At 41.0% G+C, this 20,254-nt stretch overlaps 1 protein-coding gene across 1 annotated transcript; it reads left to right on the top strand.

The window, feature by feature from the left end:
- Window positions 1-16,279: 16,279 nt before the first annotated feature.
- Window positions 16,280-19,583, top strand: yy1a (YY1 transcription factor a). The gene is made up of 5 exons (XM_044047892.1): window positions 16,280-16,907; window positions 17,752-17,902; window positions 18,276-18,336; window positions 18,492-18,650; window positions 18,755-19,583. The coding sequence occupies exons 1-5, from the start codon at window positions 16,409-16,411 to the stop codon at window positions 18,935-18,937; spliced, it is 1,053 nt and encodes a 350-aa protein (XP_043903827.1). The 5' UTR covers window positions 16,280-16,408; the 3' UTR covers window positions 18,938-19,583.
- The last annotated feature ends 671 nt before the right edge of the window (window positions 19,584-20,254 follow it).

The raw sequence follows: 20,254 nt of genomic DNA on the forward strand, positions 1-20,254 counted from the left end.
GTCAATGTGGACACTCGAGAGGATTGGAATCACCGCGGACACTGGAGAGGACGCTGGAGTCAATGGGTGACACTGTAGAGGACACTGGAGTCACGGGTGGACACTGGAGAGGACGCTTGAGTTACCGAGGACACTGTAGAGGACACTGGAGTCACGGACACTGAGACACTGGAGTCAGTGTGGACACTGGAGAGGACGCTGGAGCTCACCGTGGACACTGAGAGGATGCTGGAGTCACCGCGGACACTGGAGAGGACGCTGGAGTCAACGCGCGCGATTAATTGAAAAGGACGCTGGAGTCACCGCGGACACTGGAAAAGGACGCTGGTTTCAGGTCACCGGAGAGGGACTGAGTCACCCCGCTGGCACGGTGCGACGCTGGAGTCACCGCGGACACTGGCGCGATCGCTGAGTCACCGCGATACTGAAAAGGACGCTGGAGTCACCGTAATACCGGAGACGCTGGAGTCACGGTGGACACCGGAGAGGACGCTGGAGTCACGGACACCTGAGAGGACGTGGAGTCACCGAGGACGCTGGAGTCACCGTGGACACTGGAGAGGACACTGGAGTCAGTGTGGACACTGGAGAGGACGCTGGAGTCACGGTGGACACTGGAGAGGACGCTGGAGTCACGGTGGACACTGTAGAGGACACTGGAGTCACGGTGGACACTGGAGAGGACGCTGGAATCACCGTGGACACTGTGGAGGATCAACTGAAGTTAAGAAAATTCTACTTTTGGAGAGCGTGGATGACAGAATCTCAAAGGACCTCAGGCTTTCAACCTACACCAATGCCAATGACATGTTCAGAGTCCTGGAAAACAGATATGGCAACAAGTCAACCATCACTGTGGAAATCCTTGAAGAGCTGGAGAAGATGCCACATGTGAAGGGGAACCAGCCCAGAAAGGTCATCAACCTCATACAGTGAGTGGAGAAGGCCTTAGCAGATCTCACAGAGTTAGGAAACTCTGGAGCCATAAATAACCCACTGGTAATTAAATCCATTGAAAGTAAGTTGCCTGACTTTATTAAAAGAGACTGGTTGATGTTCATGTTTGAACCCAGAAACAATGTCACATCAGACAACCACTTTGACATGCTCTTGAAGTTCCTGAAAAGTCAAGAAGAAATACTAGAGAGACTCGAACAGCTCAGAACTGTGGAGAAAATGGAGAAATCAGATCGTTCAGACAAGACGTATGACAGGAAGATTGCTTCAACAAAAACCACAAAGAAAGAAGAGCTTGATGAGGTATGTGGTATCTGTGGTGATAGTGGGCACAACAACAACATCTTCTTCTGTAGAAAGTTCAAAAGACTTAAGCTACCTGACAAGAAAGCTGTATTGAGAAAGCTGGGCTCCTCCTCTGCACTCATGTCCTCTTCTCATGTCTCCTCCTCTGCACTCATGTCCTCTTCTCAGGTTAATAAACCACACTTCATTGATTTAATGTAAACAAATAATGACTATTCATACAGTGTTCAATATCAACATTTGTTGGTTTTTTTTCATCCATTCTTACCCTTCCCTCAGCTGGACCCTTCTCACAATGTCAGCTGCCATTTTGCTTTTATTTGTCCAGCGAGGACATGAACGTTGATTAATTACAAATGTGGAGCTGCTCCTGCACAAACACACACTGATTTAAAAGCCTTTATGTAGTTTCCGTGACTTGGTACATTCCACTCCTCCCCTCTGTGTCGATCTATTTGGAATGTTCCACTTCCTTTGTTGGAGGCGGAGCTTCTTCTACGCAGAGACAGAAACAGCGAGAGGACGAGGAGCAGCGGGAACAAACATGTGGACAAACGTGTGAACAAACGTGGTAACTGCAGTTTAAAATGATCCACACATTTCTTAGATTCTCTGTTGACGCTCTGTTCACACCTGCTGTTCACCTCCGACCACAGGTGTTCAGGTTACACCTGCTAATGCTAACGTGACGTCACTGCGCCGCAGCAAACACACGTGTGTTGTCAATGTGACAGTAACGTCGTCAAAACTGTCCAAATATGAACTTTCCGAGTGTAGTATGTCCTCAAAAACGTTTAAATATAAATTGTCCACATATGTCAAAGAATGTCCTCAACACAAACTGTCAATAGACCATTAAAACTGTTCAGAATGAGTATCTAGTCTGGCCAGTAGGGGGCAGATTAAGTAAAAGAAACTGTTGAGGAGCAGTGGTTTAGTAGAATTTCAAAATAAAAGTGTCTGTGTTGATATGGATCAATATATAGTTGACAATAAAAAGGTTTTCCTGTGTTTTCCTCACATTTCTTCACTCATTTACTGCAGTGAGCTCATTTGAACACTTTAAAGTGGACACTGCTTTGTCTCATCATGTCCTCTGACTGCAAACCTTCAAACAGCTGCCGTTAAAGGCACAGTTCATGTGTTTTCAAGTCATTCACAGTCCTCACTAAATACATCAGAATCCTCTGTTAAATATTGAGATTTTACAAATGTTTTCAGGATTTTTAAAGTCTTTGTAACTGATCTACAACTTTGTTTGGAGCAGGACCAGGACCAGGACCCAGGAGCCAAGAGCCAGGAGCCAGGAGCCAGGACCAGGAGGAGGACGAGGAGCAGCGGGGACAGGTGTGTGGTAACTGCTGCTTAAAAATGATCCGCACATTTCTTAGATGTTCTGTTGACGCTCTGTTCACACCTGCTGTTAACATCCGACCTGAGGGATCTGATCACAGGTGTTCAGATTACATCTGCTAATGCTAATGCTAATGTGACGTCACTGCTCCACATGTAAACACACACACCTTTCATTTCTCTTTCTTTATTAAAAGGAACAAAGAAACTGGAAAATGTTCAACATTTGTAATAAAACAAAAAAACAATTCATCGATTATTAAAGTATTTGACAATTAATTTAGTAATGGTTTAATTGTGCAGTAATCGTTGCATCTCTACTTGTTTTATATTTTTTTAAATAATCATCAGAGACACCATGATGCGTTTTATCGTGACATTTGCGATATACTGAGACAACAGCGCTCGTGAAAGTGAGCACTTGGCACCATCTAGTGGACTGAAATGTTCATTTATTTGGATAATTCTTAATGATGTTTATTTGTAACATCAGTAAAAAAAAAAAATACACTAAAAAAAAAGAATACGCCATATTTCACTGTATTCGTTTTTCTACTAATAATTATCTTAAACAGCGTCACATCCTGTGTGTAACCGTAGCAACCACAACTACATTAGCTGGAAAAGTCGCACTATTGTATGGACGCAGTTTTACGTTGGAGACGCATCAGAGACTCGTCGCATTTACACTTGTATTTAGCACATTTTCTGGAGCAAACCATCACTCTTTCACCTGTGATTTCATCCCCTCAAACGGACGTTAACAGCACTTGTCAACAGAGCCTCTGTTTAATGTGTTCACATCATTTTTACATTGTTAACAAGTGAGAACTGTGGACGAGTCAAAGTGGCAACATTCAGTCAATATATACACCATCAAATAATGACTCACATGTGTCTCACATTCATTCACATTGGAATTAAATACAGAAATGTCTCATTGTTAAATGTGTCATTCATTCATTCATTCAAATACTCAATTCATTTAATGTGAAAACAACAACATATAGAATGACTTGACTATTGAATGAATGATGTCATGGTCCTGTGTTGCATCATCAATTGATTTGAGGTTGATTTTGACACAAAAAAATCAATTCATCATGTAACACACGACCATGACATCATTCATTATATAGTCAAGTCATTCTATATGTTGTATTTACATCTAATGAACTTGGTATTTGAATGAATGAATGACGCATTTAATAATGAGACATTTATGTATTTGATTCCAATGTGAATGAATGAATGTGAGACACATGTGAGTCATTACTTAATGGTGTATTTATTGATTGAATGTTGCCACTTTGACTGGTCCACAGTTTTCACTTGTTAACAATGTAAAAATGAAGTGAACACGTTAATCACACAGAAGTCTCATTCATGTGCTCATCATTTTTTAAGCAGCAGTTACTGGACACCTGGACCCAACTGTGTGGTCAACAGTCCTGGGAGTGAACCCCTATCATTTTTTTGTGTGTCTTTATGGCTTTTTTTTGGCCAAAAATGTGAAATAAAATGGTATAACCCCCTGCTGTCATCTGTACCGGGGGCCGGGGGAGCACAGCCCAGCCCCAGCCCCCCACCACACAATCGCAGTGAGAGCGCGCAGTTTGGCCCCGGCGCCGGGGCCAAGTGTTCGGAGCATGCTGGATTTGAACCAGCCACAGCCGGACTGGCACAACCTTGCGGTTGCGAACAAACCCACCACGCCACAAACCCTTCTGCACTTTGGGAAGGAGCTCCGGGTGTTTTTGAGTCCTCACTTTGGCTGTGGAACCTTAAACCTTGACCTATAAAGGAATTGAACCGGCAACATCAGGACTGAAAGGCTGCTCTCTAACCAGCTGAGCTAACTGTCCACGCTCATCCTCAGGTTTTCTCACACCTATTCACTCTCTGTGTAGAATATTGGGCTTAAAAAGTTGCTTCATCTAAGATTTGAACCTCTGACCTCAGGAGCTCCAGTCTTTGTCTGAACCACGTGAGCTATTGGTCCTCACACACTTCTTCTTTAACGTTGGACGACTTTCAATAACAGATGAGCACAAACATGACTTCAGAAAGACCTCAGACTGATGAAGTATTTAAGGATACATGGCCTCCATAATGGGCCAAACAGTTGGTGTAGTGGTTAGTGCTCTTGCCTTTGAAACAAGAAGACCTCGGTTCGAGACCCATATGGAACGAGCATCTTTCTGGAGTTTTTCATGTTCTCCCCGTGTGTGCGCGGCTTTTCTCCGGGTTCTCTGGCTTCCTCCCACAGTCCATCAATCGTCAACCACTTTGTCCTCCACTGGAAGGTCGTGGGGGTTGCTGTGTCAAGCTCAGCTGTCATGGGTTCATCGGCGGGGTTCACCCTGGACTGTTTGCCAGTCAATTCAAAACAAGCAATACAGTAATGAGGTAAACATTCACTTCAGGTAAGATTCGAACCCCCGACCATAGGAACGCCAGTCCTTGGCCGAACCATGTGAGCTAGTTGTCCTTGTATACTTTTTCATCCAATTTGGAAGCCTTTCAATAATAGCACTCATGACTTCAAAAAAACATGAGACTGATGAAATATTTAAGAACGTCTGTCCCTCAACATGGACAGCATGGTTGGTGTAGTGGTTAGTGCTCTTGCCTTTGAAACAGTAAGACCTCGGTTCGAGACCCATGTGGAAAGAGCATCTTCCTCGAGTTTTTCATGTTGTCCCTGTGTGTGCGCCGCTTTTCTCCGGGTTCTCTGGCTTCCTCCCACAGTCCATCAATCATCTACCACTTTGTCCTCCACTGGAGGGTCGTGGGGGCTGCTGTGCCAAGCTCAGCTGTCATAGGGTCATTGGCGGGGTTCACCCTGGACTGTTTGCCAGTCCATTCAAAACAAGCAATACAGTAAACATTCACTTCAGGTAAGATTCGAACCCCTGACCATAGGAACGACAGCCCTTGTCCCAAGCATGTGAGCTAGTTGTCCTTGTATGCTTTTTTTGTCCAATTTGGAAGTCTTTCAATAATAGAACCCATGACGTCACAGACCTCAGCCTTATGAAATATTTAACAACGTCTGTCCCTCAACATGGACAGCGTGGTTGGTGTAGCGGTTAGTGCTCTTGCCTTTGAAACAAGAAGACCTTGGTTCGAGACCCATATGGAACAAGCATCTTTCTGCAGTTTTTCATGTTCTCCCTGTGTGTGCGCAGCTTTTCTCCGGGTTCTCTGGCTTCCTCCCACAGTCCATCAATCGTCAACCACTTTGTCCTCCACTGGAAGGTCGTGGGGGCTGCTCTGTCAAGCTCAGCTGTCATGGGGTCATCGGCGGGGTTCACCCTGGACTGTTTGCCAGTCCATTCAAAACAAGCAATACAGTAATGAGGTAAACATTCACTTCAGGTAAGATTCGAACCCCTGACCATAGGAACCCCAGTCCTTGTCCGAACCATGTGAGCTAGTTGTCCTTGTATGCTTTTTAATCCAATTTGGAAGCCTTTCAATAATAGCACTCATGACTTCAAAAAAACGTGAGACTGATCAAATATTTAAGAACGTCTGTCCCTCATCATGGACAGCGTGGTTGGTGTAGTGGTTAGTGCTCTTGACTTGGCAGGGAGAAGACTTGGGTTCGAGACCTGTTCGCAACACAGATCTTTCTGGAGTTTTTCATGTTCTCCCTCTGTGTGCGTGGATTTTCTCTCTACAGTCCAGGGTGAAGCCCGTCTATGACCCTATGACAGCTGAGCTTGGCACAGCAGCCCCCACGACCTTCCAGTGGAGGAGAAAGTGGTTGACGATTGATTGACTGTGGGAGGAAGCCAGAGAACCCGGAGAAAAGCGGCGCACACACGGGGAGAACATGAAAAACTCGAGAAAGATGCTCGTTCCATATGGGTCTTGAACCGAGGTCTTCTTGTTTCAAAGGTAAGAGCACTAACCGCTACACCAACCACGCTGTCCATGTTGAGGTACAGACGTTGTTAAATATTTCATAAGGCTGAGGTCTGTGACGTCATGCGTTCTATTATTGAAAGACTTCCAAATTGGACGAAAAAGCATACAAGGACAACTAGCTCACATGGTTCGGACAAGGGCTGTCGTTCCTATGGTCAGGGGTTCGAATCTTACCTGAAGTGAATGTTTACTGTATTGCTTGTTTTGAATGGACTGGCAAACAGTCCAGGGTGAACCCCGCCAATGACCCTATGACAGCTGAGCTTGGCACAGCAGCCCCCACGACCCTCCAGTGGAGGACAAAGTGGTAGACGATTGATGGACTGTGGGAGGAAGCCAGAGAACCCGGAGAAAAGCGGCGCACACACGGGGAGAACATGAAAAACTCGAGGAAGATGCTCGTTCCACATGGGTCTCGAACCGAGGTCTTATTGTTTCAAAGGCAAGAGCACTAACCACTACACCAACCATGCTGTCCATGTTGAGGGACAGACGTTCTTAAATATTTCATCAGTCTCACGTTTTTTTGAAGTCATGAGTGCTATTATTGAAAGGCTTCCAAATTGGATGAAAAAGTATACAAGGACAACTAGCTCACATGGTTCGGACAAGGACTGGCGTTCCTATGGTCGGGGGTTCGAATCTTACCTGAAGTGAATGTTTACCTCATTACTGTATTGCTTGTTTTGAATTGACTGGCAAACAGTCCAGGGTGAACTCCGCCGATGAACCCATGACAGCTGAGCTTGACACAGCAACCCCCACGACCTTCCAGTGGAGGAGAAAGTGGTTGACGATTGATGGACTGTGGGAGGAAGCCAGAGAACCTGGAGAAAAGCCGCGCACACACGCGGAGAACATGAAAAACTCCAGAAAGATGCTCGTTCCATATGGGTCTCGAACCGAGGTCTTCTTGTTTCAAAGGCAAGAGCACTAACCACTACACCAACTGTTTGGCCCATTATGGAGGCCATGTATCCTTAAATACTTCATCAGTCTGAGGTCTTTCTGAAGTCATGTTTGTGCTCATCTGTTATTGAAAGTCGTCCAACGTTAAAGAAGAAGTGTGTGAGGACGAATAGCTCACGTGGTTCAGACAAAGACTGGAGCTCCTGAGGTCAGAGGTTCAAATCTTAGATGAAGCAACTTTTTAAGCCCAATATTCTACACAGAGAGTGAATAGGTGTGAGAAAACCTGAGGATGAGCGTGGACAGTTAGCTCAGCTGGTTAGAGAGCAGCCTTTCAGTCCTGATGTTGACGGTTCAATTCCTTTATAGGTCAAGGTTTAAGGTTCCACAGCCAAAGTGAGGACTCAAAAACACCCGGAGCTCCTTCCCAAAGCGCAGAAGGGTTCGTGGCGTGGTGGGTTTGTTCGCAACCGCAAGGTTGTGCCAGTCCGGCTGTGGCTGGTTCAAATCCAGCATGCTCCGAACACTTGGCCCCGGCGCCGGGGCCAAACTGCGCGCTCTCACTGCGATTGTGTGGTGGGGGGCTGGGCTGTGCTCCCCCGGCCCCCGGTACAGATGACAGCAGGGGGTTATACCATTTTATTTCACATTTTTTGGCCAAAAAAAAGACAAAAAAAACACACAAAAAAATGATAGGGGTTCACTCCCAGGACTGTTGACCACAGAGTTGGGTCCAGGTGTCCAGTAACTGCTGCTTAAAAAATGATGAGCACATGAATGAGACTTCTGTGTGATTAACGTGTTCACTTCATTTTTACATTGTTAACAAGTGAAAACTGTGGACGAGTCAAAGTGGCAACATTCAATCAATAAATACACCATTAAGTAATGACTCACATGTGTCTCACATTCATTCATTCACATTGGAATCAAATACATAAATGTCTCATTATTAAATGCGTCATTCATTCATTCAAATACCAAGTTCATTAGATGTAAATACAACATATAGAATGACTTGACTATATAATGAATGATGTCATGGTCGTGTGTTACATGATGAATTGATTTTTTTGTGTCAAAATCAACCTCAAATCAATTGATGATGCAACACAGGACCATGACATCATTCATTCAATAGTCAAGTCATTCTATATGTTGTTGTTTTCACATTAAATGAATTGAGTATTTGAATGAATGAATGAATGACACATTTAACAATGAGACATTTCTGTATTTAATTCCAATGTGAATGAATGAATGAATGTGAGTCATTATTTGATGGTGTATATATTGACTGAATGTTGCCACTTTGACTCGTCCACAGTTCTCACTTGTTAACAATGTAAAAATGATGTGAACACATTAAACAGAGGCTCTGTTGACAAGTGCTGTTAACGTCCGTGTGAGGGGATGAAATCACAGGTGAAAGAGTGATGGTTTGCTCCAGAAAATGTGCTCAACACAAGTGTAAATGCGACGAGTCTCTGATGCGTCTCCAACGTAAAACTGCGTCCATACAATAGTGCGACTTTTCCAGCTAATGTAGTTGTGGTTGCTACGGTTACACACAGGATGTGACGCTGTTTAAGATAATTATTAGTAGAAAAACGAATACAGTGAAATATGGCGTATTCTTTTTTTTAGTGTATTTTATTTTTTTTTACTGATGTTACAAATAAACGTCATTAAGAATTAACTAAATAAATGAACATTTCAGTCCACTAGATGGTGCCAAGTGCTCACTTTCACAAGCGCTGTTGTCTCAGTATATCGCAAATGTCACGATAAAACGCATCATGGTGTCTCTGATGATTATTTAAAAAAATATAAAACAAGTAGAGATGCAACGATTACTGCACAATTAAACCATTACTAAATTAATTGTCAAATACTTTAATAATCGATGAATTGTTTTTTTGTTTTATTACAAATGTTGAACATTTTCCAGTTTCTTTGTTCCTTTTAATAAAGAAAGAGAAATGAAAGGTGTGTGTGTTTACATGTGGAGCAGTGACGTCACATTAGCATTAGCATTAGCAGATGTAATCTGAACACCTGTGATCAGATCCCTCAGGTCGGATGTTAACAGCAGGTGTGAACAGAGCGTCAACAGAACATCTAAGAAATGTGCGGATCATTTTTAAGCAGCAGTTTCCACACACCTGTCCTCGCTGCTCCTCGTCCTCCTCCTGGTCCTGGCTCCTGGCTCCTGGCTCCTGGCTCCTGGTCCTGGTCCTGGTCCTGCTCCAAACAAAGTTGTAGATCAGTTACAAAGACTTTAAAAATCCTGAAAACATTTGTAAAATCTCAATATTTAACAGAGGATTCTGATGTATTTAGTGAGGACTGTGAATGACTTGAAAACACATGAACTGTGCCTTTAACGGCAGCTGTTTGAAGGTTTGCAGTCAGAGGACATGATGAGACAAAGCAGTGTCCACTTTAAAGTGTTCAAATGTGCTCACTGCAGTAAATGAGTGAAGAAATGTGAGGAAAACACAGGAAAACCTTTTTATTGTCAACTATATATTGATCCATATCAACACAGCCACTTTTATTTTGAAATTCTACTAAACCACTGCTCCTCAACAGTTTTTTTTACTTAATCTGCCCCCTACTGGCCAGACTAGATACTCATTCTAAACAGTTTATTGGTATAGTGACATTTTTTGTTGATGTACTATATTTGGACATTTTTGACAGTTTACTAATAATAAAGATATTTTTTTTAGGACATACTATACTCGGACACTTTTAGACAGTTCATAGTTTTTACGCAACTACAAATAAATGAGTAACTTTTTGGATCTTTTTGTAATTTAAACGAAAGAACGTTACTTTTACGCCATTCCATTTGGCTAAGTGACGGTCGTTACTTTTTTATTACATGCGCAATCTATTTCTCTTCCTATTTTAAAGGCCGTATTTATTGTTTTATTTAGAATATTATTATTTAACATTTGAACATTGTTGTTTTATATTATGTTGTGTCTATTTTGTACTATTTGTGTACAAAATAGAAACTGAGAAACTCAGTACTTGAGTCGTCTTTTCACACTTTTCATACTTTTGTACTCTTAGGGTACTTTTATTTTACTTCTACCTGAGTAATTATTATCTTACAGTAACAGTACTTTTACTTGAGTCATTTTTTTGGCTTCTCTACCCACCTCTGCATATTATACGAGGACATTTTGGACAGTTGTTGACAGTATGACGTCATACTACATAATGACATATTTGACACTAAGTCACTTTTTTAAAACATGTACGTGTGTTTACGTGTGGAGCAGTGACGTCACATTAGCAGCAGCTAACCTGCTACTGGCCAGACTAGATACTCATTCTGAACAGTTTTAATGGTCTATTGACAGTTTGTGTTGAGGACATTCTTTGACATATGTGGACAATTTATATTTAAACGTTTTTGAGGACATACTGCACTCGGAAAGTTCATATTTGGACAGTTTTGACGACATACTGTCACATTGACAACACACGTGTGTTTGCTGTGGAGCAGTGACGTCACGTTAGCATTAGCAGGTGTAACCTGAGCACCTGTGGTCGGATGTGAACAGCAGGTGTGAACAGAGCGTCAACAGAGAATCTAAGAAATGTGTGGATCATTTTAAACTGCAGTTACCACGTTTGTTCACACGTTTGTTCACATGTTTGTCCACATGTTTGTTCCTGCTGCTCCTCGTCCTCTCGCTGTTTCTGTCTCTGCGCAGAAGAAGCTCCGCCTCCAACAAAGGAAGTGGAACATTCCAAATAGATCGACACAGAGGGGAGGAGTGGAATGTACCAGGTCACGGAAACTTTTAAATCAGTGTGTGTTTGTGCAGGAGCAGCTTCACATTTGTAATTAATCAACGTTCATGTCCTCGCTGGACAAATAAAAGAAAAATGGCAGCTGAAATTGTGAGAAGGGTCCAGCTGAGGGAAGGGTAAGAATGGATAAAAAAAAACAACAAATGTTGATATTGAACACTGTATGAATAGTCATTATTTGTTTACATGAAATCAATGAAGTGTGGTTTATTAACCAGTAATGTTATATGTACAGGTTATACCATTGAGACAGGGCGTCTCATTTTCAACCAAGAAACGTATAAGATAAACTATATGCTCTTTATATATTAGTATTTATCTGTTTGTTTAATCGTTAAATGACTCTGAGAAGTTGCACACAGCTTTGCTAATTTGAAAACTCAGTTCTACAATTGTTAAGATAAAAGTTTTGATGATGAATAATATTTTTTCATGTTTAGAAATCACGGTCAACAGTGTTATTTGATTTGATTCAGTTAGCCTGCATATATTTTAGGACAGGGAAATGTAATCCAGGTCATTACTACTTGATTCTGGATTAAATATTTTTCCATGTTAAAAATAGGAAATACAATTTCATTTTAAATGTTAACATTCTCTTATAGAGCAACACTACTTTTACAGATGGAGCCCTGAGCTGAGGAGATGCAACATTTGCCAAACAAAGGGGAGCTACGCAAAGCTTGTGCAGGGACCACAGCAGACCATCAGAAACAAACATGTATGTTTACTATAGTACTGTGTCATTCTGAGCTCAAAATGGATCTCTTTTGGAAGTTGTTGACATTTGCATTTGAGACATGCTGGAACAATTGTGATTAGGTAAATTGGACACTCTAAATTGACCATAGGAGTGAGTGTGAGAGTGAATGGTTGTTTGTCTCTATCTGTGTGTGGCCCTGCGATGGACTGGCGAACTGTCCAGGGTGTACCCCGGACAGTGTAGCTGAGATTGGCACAGCACCCCCCGTGACCCTCTGGTGGAGGATAAAGCGTTACATGATGACTGACTGACTATACTATGACTTTTTTGTCTCATGTTGGACGACATACTATACTATGACTTTTTTGTCTCATGTTGGACGACATACTATACTATGACGTTTTTGAGTCATTTTGGACGACATACTATACTATGATGTTTTAGAGTGATTTTGGACGACATACTATACTATGACGTTTTTGACGACATACTATACTATGATGTTTTTGACCCATTTTTGACGACATACTATACTATGACGTTTTTGACCAATTTTGGATAACATACTATACTATGACTTTTTTGACCGATTTTGGACGACATACTATACTATGACGTTTTGGACCTTTTTTCGATGACATACTATACTATGACTTTTTGACCAATTTTGGACAACATACTATACTATGACGTTTTAGAGTGATTTTGATTCTATTATAATCACTCTAAAAACATCATGATGTTTTGGAGTGATTTTGGACTATACCATACTATGACTTTTTGTCTCATGTTGGACTATTACTATACTATGATGAGTCGCTTTGGACGCACATACTATACTATGATGTTTAGAGTGATTTTGGACTACATACTATACTATGATGTTTTTGAGTCATTTTGGACACATACAATACTATGACTTTTTGTTCATGTTGACTCCACATATATACTATGACGCTTTTGAGTCATTTTGGATCTACATACCATACTATGACGCTTAGGAGTGATTTTGGACTATACTATATACTATGATGTTTTTGAGTCATTTTGACTCCACATACTATACTATGAGACGCTTTTTGTCTCATGTTGGACACATACTATACTATGACGCTTTTGAGTGATTTTGACTACATACTATACTATGACTTTTTGTCTCATGTTGGACTTACATACTATACTATGACTTTTGTCTCATGTTGACTAATACATATACTATGACGCTTTTGAGTCATTTTGACCCACATACTATACTATACTTTTGTCATTACTACTATACTATGATGTTTTTGAGTCATTTGATCTACATACTATACTGTGATGTTTTTGAGTCATTTTGGAAGACATACTATACTATGACTTTTTTGTCTCATGTTGGACTACATAATATACTATGACTTTTTGTCTCATGTTGACTCCACATACTATACTGACTTTTTGTCTTCATGTTGGATCTACATACTATACTATGATCGTTTTTGAGTGATTTTGGACCACATACAATACTATGACTTTTTTGTCTTTTGAGTGATTTTGGACGACATACTATACTATGACTTTGTCTCATGTTGGACGACATACTATACTATGACTTTACTATACTATGACTTTTTTGTCTCATATTGGACGACATACTATACTATGACGTTTTTGAGTCATTTTGGACAACATACTATACTATGATGTTTTAGAGTGATTTTGGACAACATAATCACTCTAAAACATCATGATGTTTTTGAGTGATTTTGGACGACATACTATACTATGACTTTTTTGTCTCATGTTGGACGACATACTATACTATGACGTTTTCGAGTCATTTTGGACGACATACTATACTATGATGTTTTAGAGTGATTTTGGACGACATCACTCTAAAACATTTAATTTAATTATATATTAAATTAAAATATATATATATATTTTAAATTGTTGACATTTTGTAAATAATGTTTAATTGTTGGAATGTTTGTACTCTTTTTAACATATTCACGTCACATTTGAGAGGTGCATTTTGTGAATTGTAAATGACTAAATGCAGTTTAGTGTTTGCGAGACGTCACATATTTATCAAGGTGCAGTATATTATTAACAGAACTGCATTGTGAGACGGGAGCAAACTGTGTGTCATGTGATTTGAAGGTTTATCTCCGAGTGTCTACTCTCCTGATAGTAGTGTGTCTACCTTTTTTTTTTTTTTTCTCCAGATGACAAGAAGGACATAGATCACGAGGAGCAAATCATAGGAGAGAACTCACCTCCAGATTATTCAGAGTACATGACCGGGAAGAAGCTGCCTCCAGGAGGCATCCCTGGCATCGATCTCTCAGACCCCAAACAGCTGGCAGAGTTTGCACGGTGAGCCTTTACACTGTAAAGTACTGTGCAAAGGTCTTGTAAAAATGCTATAATGTCACTTAATTGGAACACGTACAGAAATTACTGGAACACCTGAAGTGGAGTGGAACCCTGATTAATGTTACTAGTAAATACCCGTCTGTCCTACTATTTCCTGTTGACATGTTCCATTATGCCAGGTTTATTCAAGACATGCTTGAGCTTTACATACACATGTACGAATTAATGACGCCTTCAGTCACATCATTCCAACCCAGTGCCAAAGATAACAAAATTTGACAGAAACAACAAAGCTGCTGCTGGACATACTATACTGACTTTTTTGTCTCATGTTGGACGACATACTATACTATGACGTTTTTGAGTGATTTTGGACGACATACAATACTATGACTTTTTGTCTCATGGGCGACATACTATACTATGGCGTTTTTGAGTCATTTTGGACGACATACTATACTATGACGTTTTAGAGTGATTTTGGACGACATACTATACTATGATGTTTTTGAGTCATGTTGGACGACATACTATATATGATGTTTTGTCATTTTGAATGACATACTATACTATGGCGTTTTTGTCTCATGTTGGGCGACATACTATACTATGATTTTTGTGATTTTACATACTATACTATGACTTTTGTCTCATGTTGGGCGACATACTATACTATGACTTTTTGTCTCATGTTGGGCTACATACTATACTATGGCGTTTTGAGTCATTTTGACTGACATACTATACTATGGCGTTTTGAGTCATTTTGACGACATACTATACTATGATGTTTTAGAGTCATTTTGGACGACATACTATACTATGATGTTTTTGAGTCATTTTGGAAGACATACTATACTATGACTTTTTTGTCTCATGTTGGACGACATACTATACTATGACTTTTTCTCTCATGTTGGGCCCATACTATACTGACTTTTGTCTCATGTTGGACTACTATACTATAGCGTTTTTGAGTGATTTTGGGCGACATACAATACTATGACTTTTTTGTCTCATGTTGGACGACATACTATACTATGACGTTTTGGTCATTTTATACTATACTATGACTTTTTGTCTCATGTTGGGCCGACATACTATACTATGACGTTTTTAGTGATTTTGTATGACTTTTGTCTCATGTTGGACGACATACTATACTGACGTTTTTGAGTCATTTTGACGACATACTATACTATGATGTTTTGAGTCATTTTGACATATACTATGATGTTTTGAGTCATTTTGGGCGACATACTATACTATGACTGTTTTAGAGTCATTTTGGACGACATACTATACTATGACGTTTTTGAGTCATTTTGGACGACATACTATGACGTTTTTGAGACATTTTGGACGACATACCAAATCAAATTCTGACAATTTCTCCACAGTGTTTATTGCCTATACAGTAAGCCTTTTATTAGCATTACAAAATGTTATGTATTTCAAAACATGAGATGTTAATTAGTGTTTACATTCAGTCACAAATGTTTGTTGTATACACAAAAGGCTCAGGTGAAGATCTCACAGCAGTTTGTACTCTTAGCATTTTATTGTATTTACTTTAATAAAAAGAAAGTCCTCATGAAAAGGTTAACATATTACAGTCTTAATTTGCAAAAAAAAAAAAACCAAATAGAACAAATCTTTGAACATTACTTCATTCTCATAATATTACAACGTTATATTTAAATTTTTTCCTCTGTTGTTTGGCCTTATACTCTATCGCACTCAATAAAAGATATATTTTAAAAACAAATTTGAAGAGAATTTCTTTTGCTTTGGGTTTTAAGGGACATAAATCGAGTCCTTATGTTGCCTCTTTGCATTCAGCATTTTTAAAATGTAGTGTTTTGGTTCAAATCGCGCGAGACCTCATAACTGGAGCATTGTGTCGACGAGACTACACTGTGTGGAGTTGTTGACGGAGAGAGAGGAGGAGGAGGAGGAAGAAGACTGGCCCAGAGTAGACACAGAAGAGAAAGCAAGAGTTTGGGGGAGAAAAATAGCACTTACGTTGGAGAATATACAACAAAATACAGCATGGCGTCGGGGGACACCCTGTACATAGAGGCGGACGGGACCGAAATGCCAGCCGAGATCGTGGAACTGCACGAAATTGAAGTAGAAACAATCGAGACCACAGTCGTTGGAGAAGACGGCGAACACCAGCCTATGATCGCCTTACAGCCGCTTGACGCGGACGATCCGCACTCGATCCACTCGCACCAGGAGGTGATTCTGGTGCAGACGAGAGAGGAGGTCGTGGGCGAGGACGACTCTGAACTGCACACAGATGACGGCTACGAGGACCAAATCCTTATACCGGTGCCCGCCGTGGAGGAGGACTATATCGAGCAGACTCTGGTTACCGTGGCCGGGAGAAGCTCGTCTACAGGCCGGATGAGAAAACCTGGAACTGGGAAGAAAGCGGGCAAAAAGAGCTACCTGAGTGCCGGGGAAATGGGCCGACGGTGGGAACAGAAGCAGGTCCAGATAAAGACTTTGGAGGGCGAGTTTTCGGTCACTATGTGGGCTTCGGGTAAGTAATCAGAGTCTGGGGTGAATTCCTGCAAGCTTGGCCCTTCGCTTTGTCCTCAGCGTGTGTGTCGTGTGACGGGGCCGTGCTGAGGCCTCGTCTTCCGCTAAAGTTGGCACATTTTCCCCGCTCCGAGTCACGCGAACACCATTTGTAATGTTTTTGTTTTTATGGGAAGCCATGTTTTATGTGTTGATGGGCGCCGCCATATTTCCCTGGTCTAGAAAGTATGGCGGCCCGAAAAAATGGCGTTTATTTGGCCGACGAAGATGGCGGCGAGTGTGGGAGCGAGTGCAGCTGGCTCCGCTAGGCCGCTGTGGCGCAGTTCAGTTTCACTGGAGGAGGAGGGGTGTGTGTGTGTGTGTGTGTGTGTGTGTGTGGTGCCTTCAGGGCCCCGTCACACTTTACACTTCCGTGGCTTTGAACGCATCACAGGCGTTAATGTTGCTGTAAAATCAGCACAATAAACAAAAGCCAAGTCGATACTTTTACATTTAAATGTAGACAAAGTGTACAATTAAATGTAACGTTCAAAATGGGATACATTAAATTAATATATATTTTAAATTGTTGACATTTTGTAAATAATGTTTAATTGTGGGAATGTTTGTACTCTTTTTAACATATTCACACGTCACATTTGAGAGGTGCATTTTGTGAATTGTAAATGACTAAATGCAGTTTAGTGTTTGCGAGACGTCACATATTTATCAAGGTGCAGTATATTATTAACAGAACTGCATTGTGAGACGGGAGCAAACTGTGTGTCATGTGATTTGAAGGTTTATCTCCGAGTGTCTACTCTCCTGATAGTAGTGTGTCTACCTTTTTCTTTTTTTTTCTCCAGATGACAAGAAGGACATAGATCACGAGGAGCAAATCATAGGAGAGAACTCACCTCCAGATTATTCAGAGTACATGACCGGGAAGAAGCTGCCTCCAGGAGGCATCCCTGGCATCGATCTCTCAGACCCCAAACAGCTGGCAGAGTTTGCACGGTGAGCCTTTACACTGTAAAGTACTGTGCAAAGGTCTTGTAAAAATGCTATAATGTCACTTAATTGGAACACGTACAGAAATTACTGGAACACTTGAAGTGGAGTGGAACCCTGATTAATGTTATTAGTAATGACCCGTCTGTCCTACTATTTCCTGTTGACATGTTCCATTATGCCAGGTTTATTGAAGACATGCTTGAGCTTTACATACACATGAACGAATTAATGACGCCTTCAGTCACATCATTCCAACCCAGTGCCAAAGATAACAAAATTTGACAGAAACAACAAAGCTGCTGCTGGACTTTTTGTACAAGTGTATTCACACAGTCAAAACAACATTTCAACGTGTTGACGTTCTCTTCTTCTGCAGAATGAAGCCAAAAAAAGTAAAAGAAGACGACGCACCTAGGACGATAGCATGTCCACACAAAGTGAGTGTACATTAAATACGGAATATGTAAACAGGAGCTTGTAGTTTTTATAATATTGATTGAACATAGTTACTCATTTAACTGAAGAATATTTCTGTAAACAACACTGTTAAGTGGACACATTCGGAGTGATTTGTTTCACCGTCTCGTCCAAGGGATGCACCAAGATGTTCAGGGACAACTCGGCAATGAGGAAGCACTTGCACACCCACGGGCCTCGCGTGCACGTCTGTGCAGAGTGTGGCAAAGCCTTCGTGGAGAGTTCTAAACTGAAGAGGCATCAACTTGTACACACAGGAGAGAAACCTTTCCAGGTGGGTTCCTCAACATTTAGATTTATACGGGTGTTCCTGTGATAACGAAACCATCTGTTGAGACGTTACAGAAGTGTTCACCCGGGTCTCTCTTTTGTTTCCAGTGCACATTCGAGGGCTGTGGTAAGCGGTTCTCTTTGGACTTTAACTTGCGCACACACGTGCGCATTCACACTGGAGATCGCCCGTACGTGTGCCCCTTTGACGGCTGCAACAAAAAGTTTGCCCAGTCGACCAACCTGAAGTCTCACATCCTCACACACGCCAAAGCCAAAAACAACCAGTGAGACTGCCCAACGAGGCCGAAGACTTGACATGCATTTCTGCTCCACGACAAACAAAAGCCCCAGTGGCCTGCTTAACGGGAAGTCCTGTTCACATGGTCTCCAGATACAGATTTAAACAGAGAAAACGGCCTTTTCTCAAATGTTTTGATGTACATTCATGGAGGGGGTTTGAACAACACAGGAACTTGTGAGAAGCCTGACTCCCTCAGGCCGCCAACCCAACTTTGACGCTACCTGGATGGAACAGTTGAAAGGTTTCTTCTTGTGAAGATGTTAATTCACGGATCTGCACCGCAAAAACATATTTATACCTTAATACAGCCAGCTAACGGGTTTTTGCAGAACAAGTCAAATTTGCATTGCTCCTTGGCAATGACACCTTTTCAATTTTGTACTTCTCCCTATGTGTGCATATTGTACACTATTTGACATGAGCTCTGTTGTACGTGTGTGTGTAGTTCATCCTATTTGTTTTACTCCCCCCTCCCCTCCCCCCTTTGTGTGGGTGTGTCTCAAGGGCAGATTGGGTGATCTTTGCATATATTTTTGTTTTGTACAATGCAATATCAGAAGATTTGTGTAGATAAAGGCAATGTAATTTTCAATAGCCGTCACTGATTAAAATGTTTTTCCCTTGCACTACCAATACAAAGTCTCATTTGTTCTGCCAGGTAAAACTATAACTCGTATTAGATTCGTAGTATTACGCTGCGTTGAGATAAACAGTCAAACATCTGAGATGAATCTTGTAACGACTTCACTCGATGTCAAAACGCAACTGGCTTTTTACTACCTTTTCTCCATAAATGTCAATGAAAAGCAGAACGAGAAAGTGTGATATTTTTTTTTTATTTCATTGTACCGCAAATTACATATTTGATCATTTTAATCGTATTGTAAAACAATTTTAGCAGCATAGTGAAATCTTACAGCTGGGAGATAATTTAAACACACATCTCAATCATTTCCACTTGACATTTTGACCCTTGACAATTTATTCAACATTTTCTCAATCATCTGGTACAAAAACTGCAGCGTCTGGATTTTCTAGCCTTCTCACACACTTGACTCAGGACAATCCTGAGCTAGAAGTAAACACACCGGCCTTTACATGGTTAAAACATTAAAAAAGTGCAACAATGCTGGTGGGTAGAACTGCTGAATCATTGTAACCCACATATTGCAGTGCAGTTTGGTTAGCACGTAGCTATAAAGCAAACGGCAACAAACCAAAGTAAGGTTGTAAAAAGTCCTGATAATCACAGATCAATGTTTTTTTATATATATATATATATATATATATATTATAATTATTAT

The sequence above is a fragment of the Solea senegalensis genome, linkage group LG16 (assembly GCF_019176455.1).
Source record: "Solea senegalensis isolate Sse05_10M linkage group LG16, IFAPA_SoseM_1, whole genome shotgun sequence".
Taxonomy (NCBI): domain Eukaryota; kingdom Metazoa; phylum Chordata; class Actinopteri; order Pleuronectiformes; family Soleidae; genus Solea; species Solea senegalensis.

Excerpts from the sequence above, each read along its gene's own strand:
- yy1a (XM_044047892.1), top strand. The coding sequence starts at position 16,409 with ATGGCGTCGGGGGACACCCTGTACATAGAGGCGGACGGGACCGAAATG. Across the intron at positions 16,908-17,751 it reads GGTCACTATGTGGGCTTCGG|ATGACAAGAAGGACATAGAT; the intron begins GTAAGTAATCAG and ends TTTTTTCTCCAG. Across the intron at positions 18,337-18,491 it reads CGATAGCATGTCCACACAAA|GGATGCACCAAGATGTTCAG; the intron begins GTGAGTGTACAT and ends GTCTCGTCCAAG.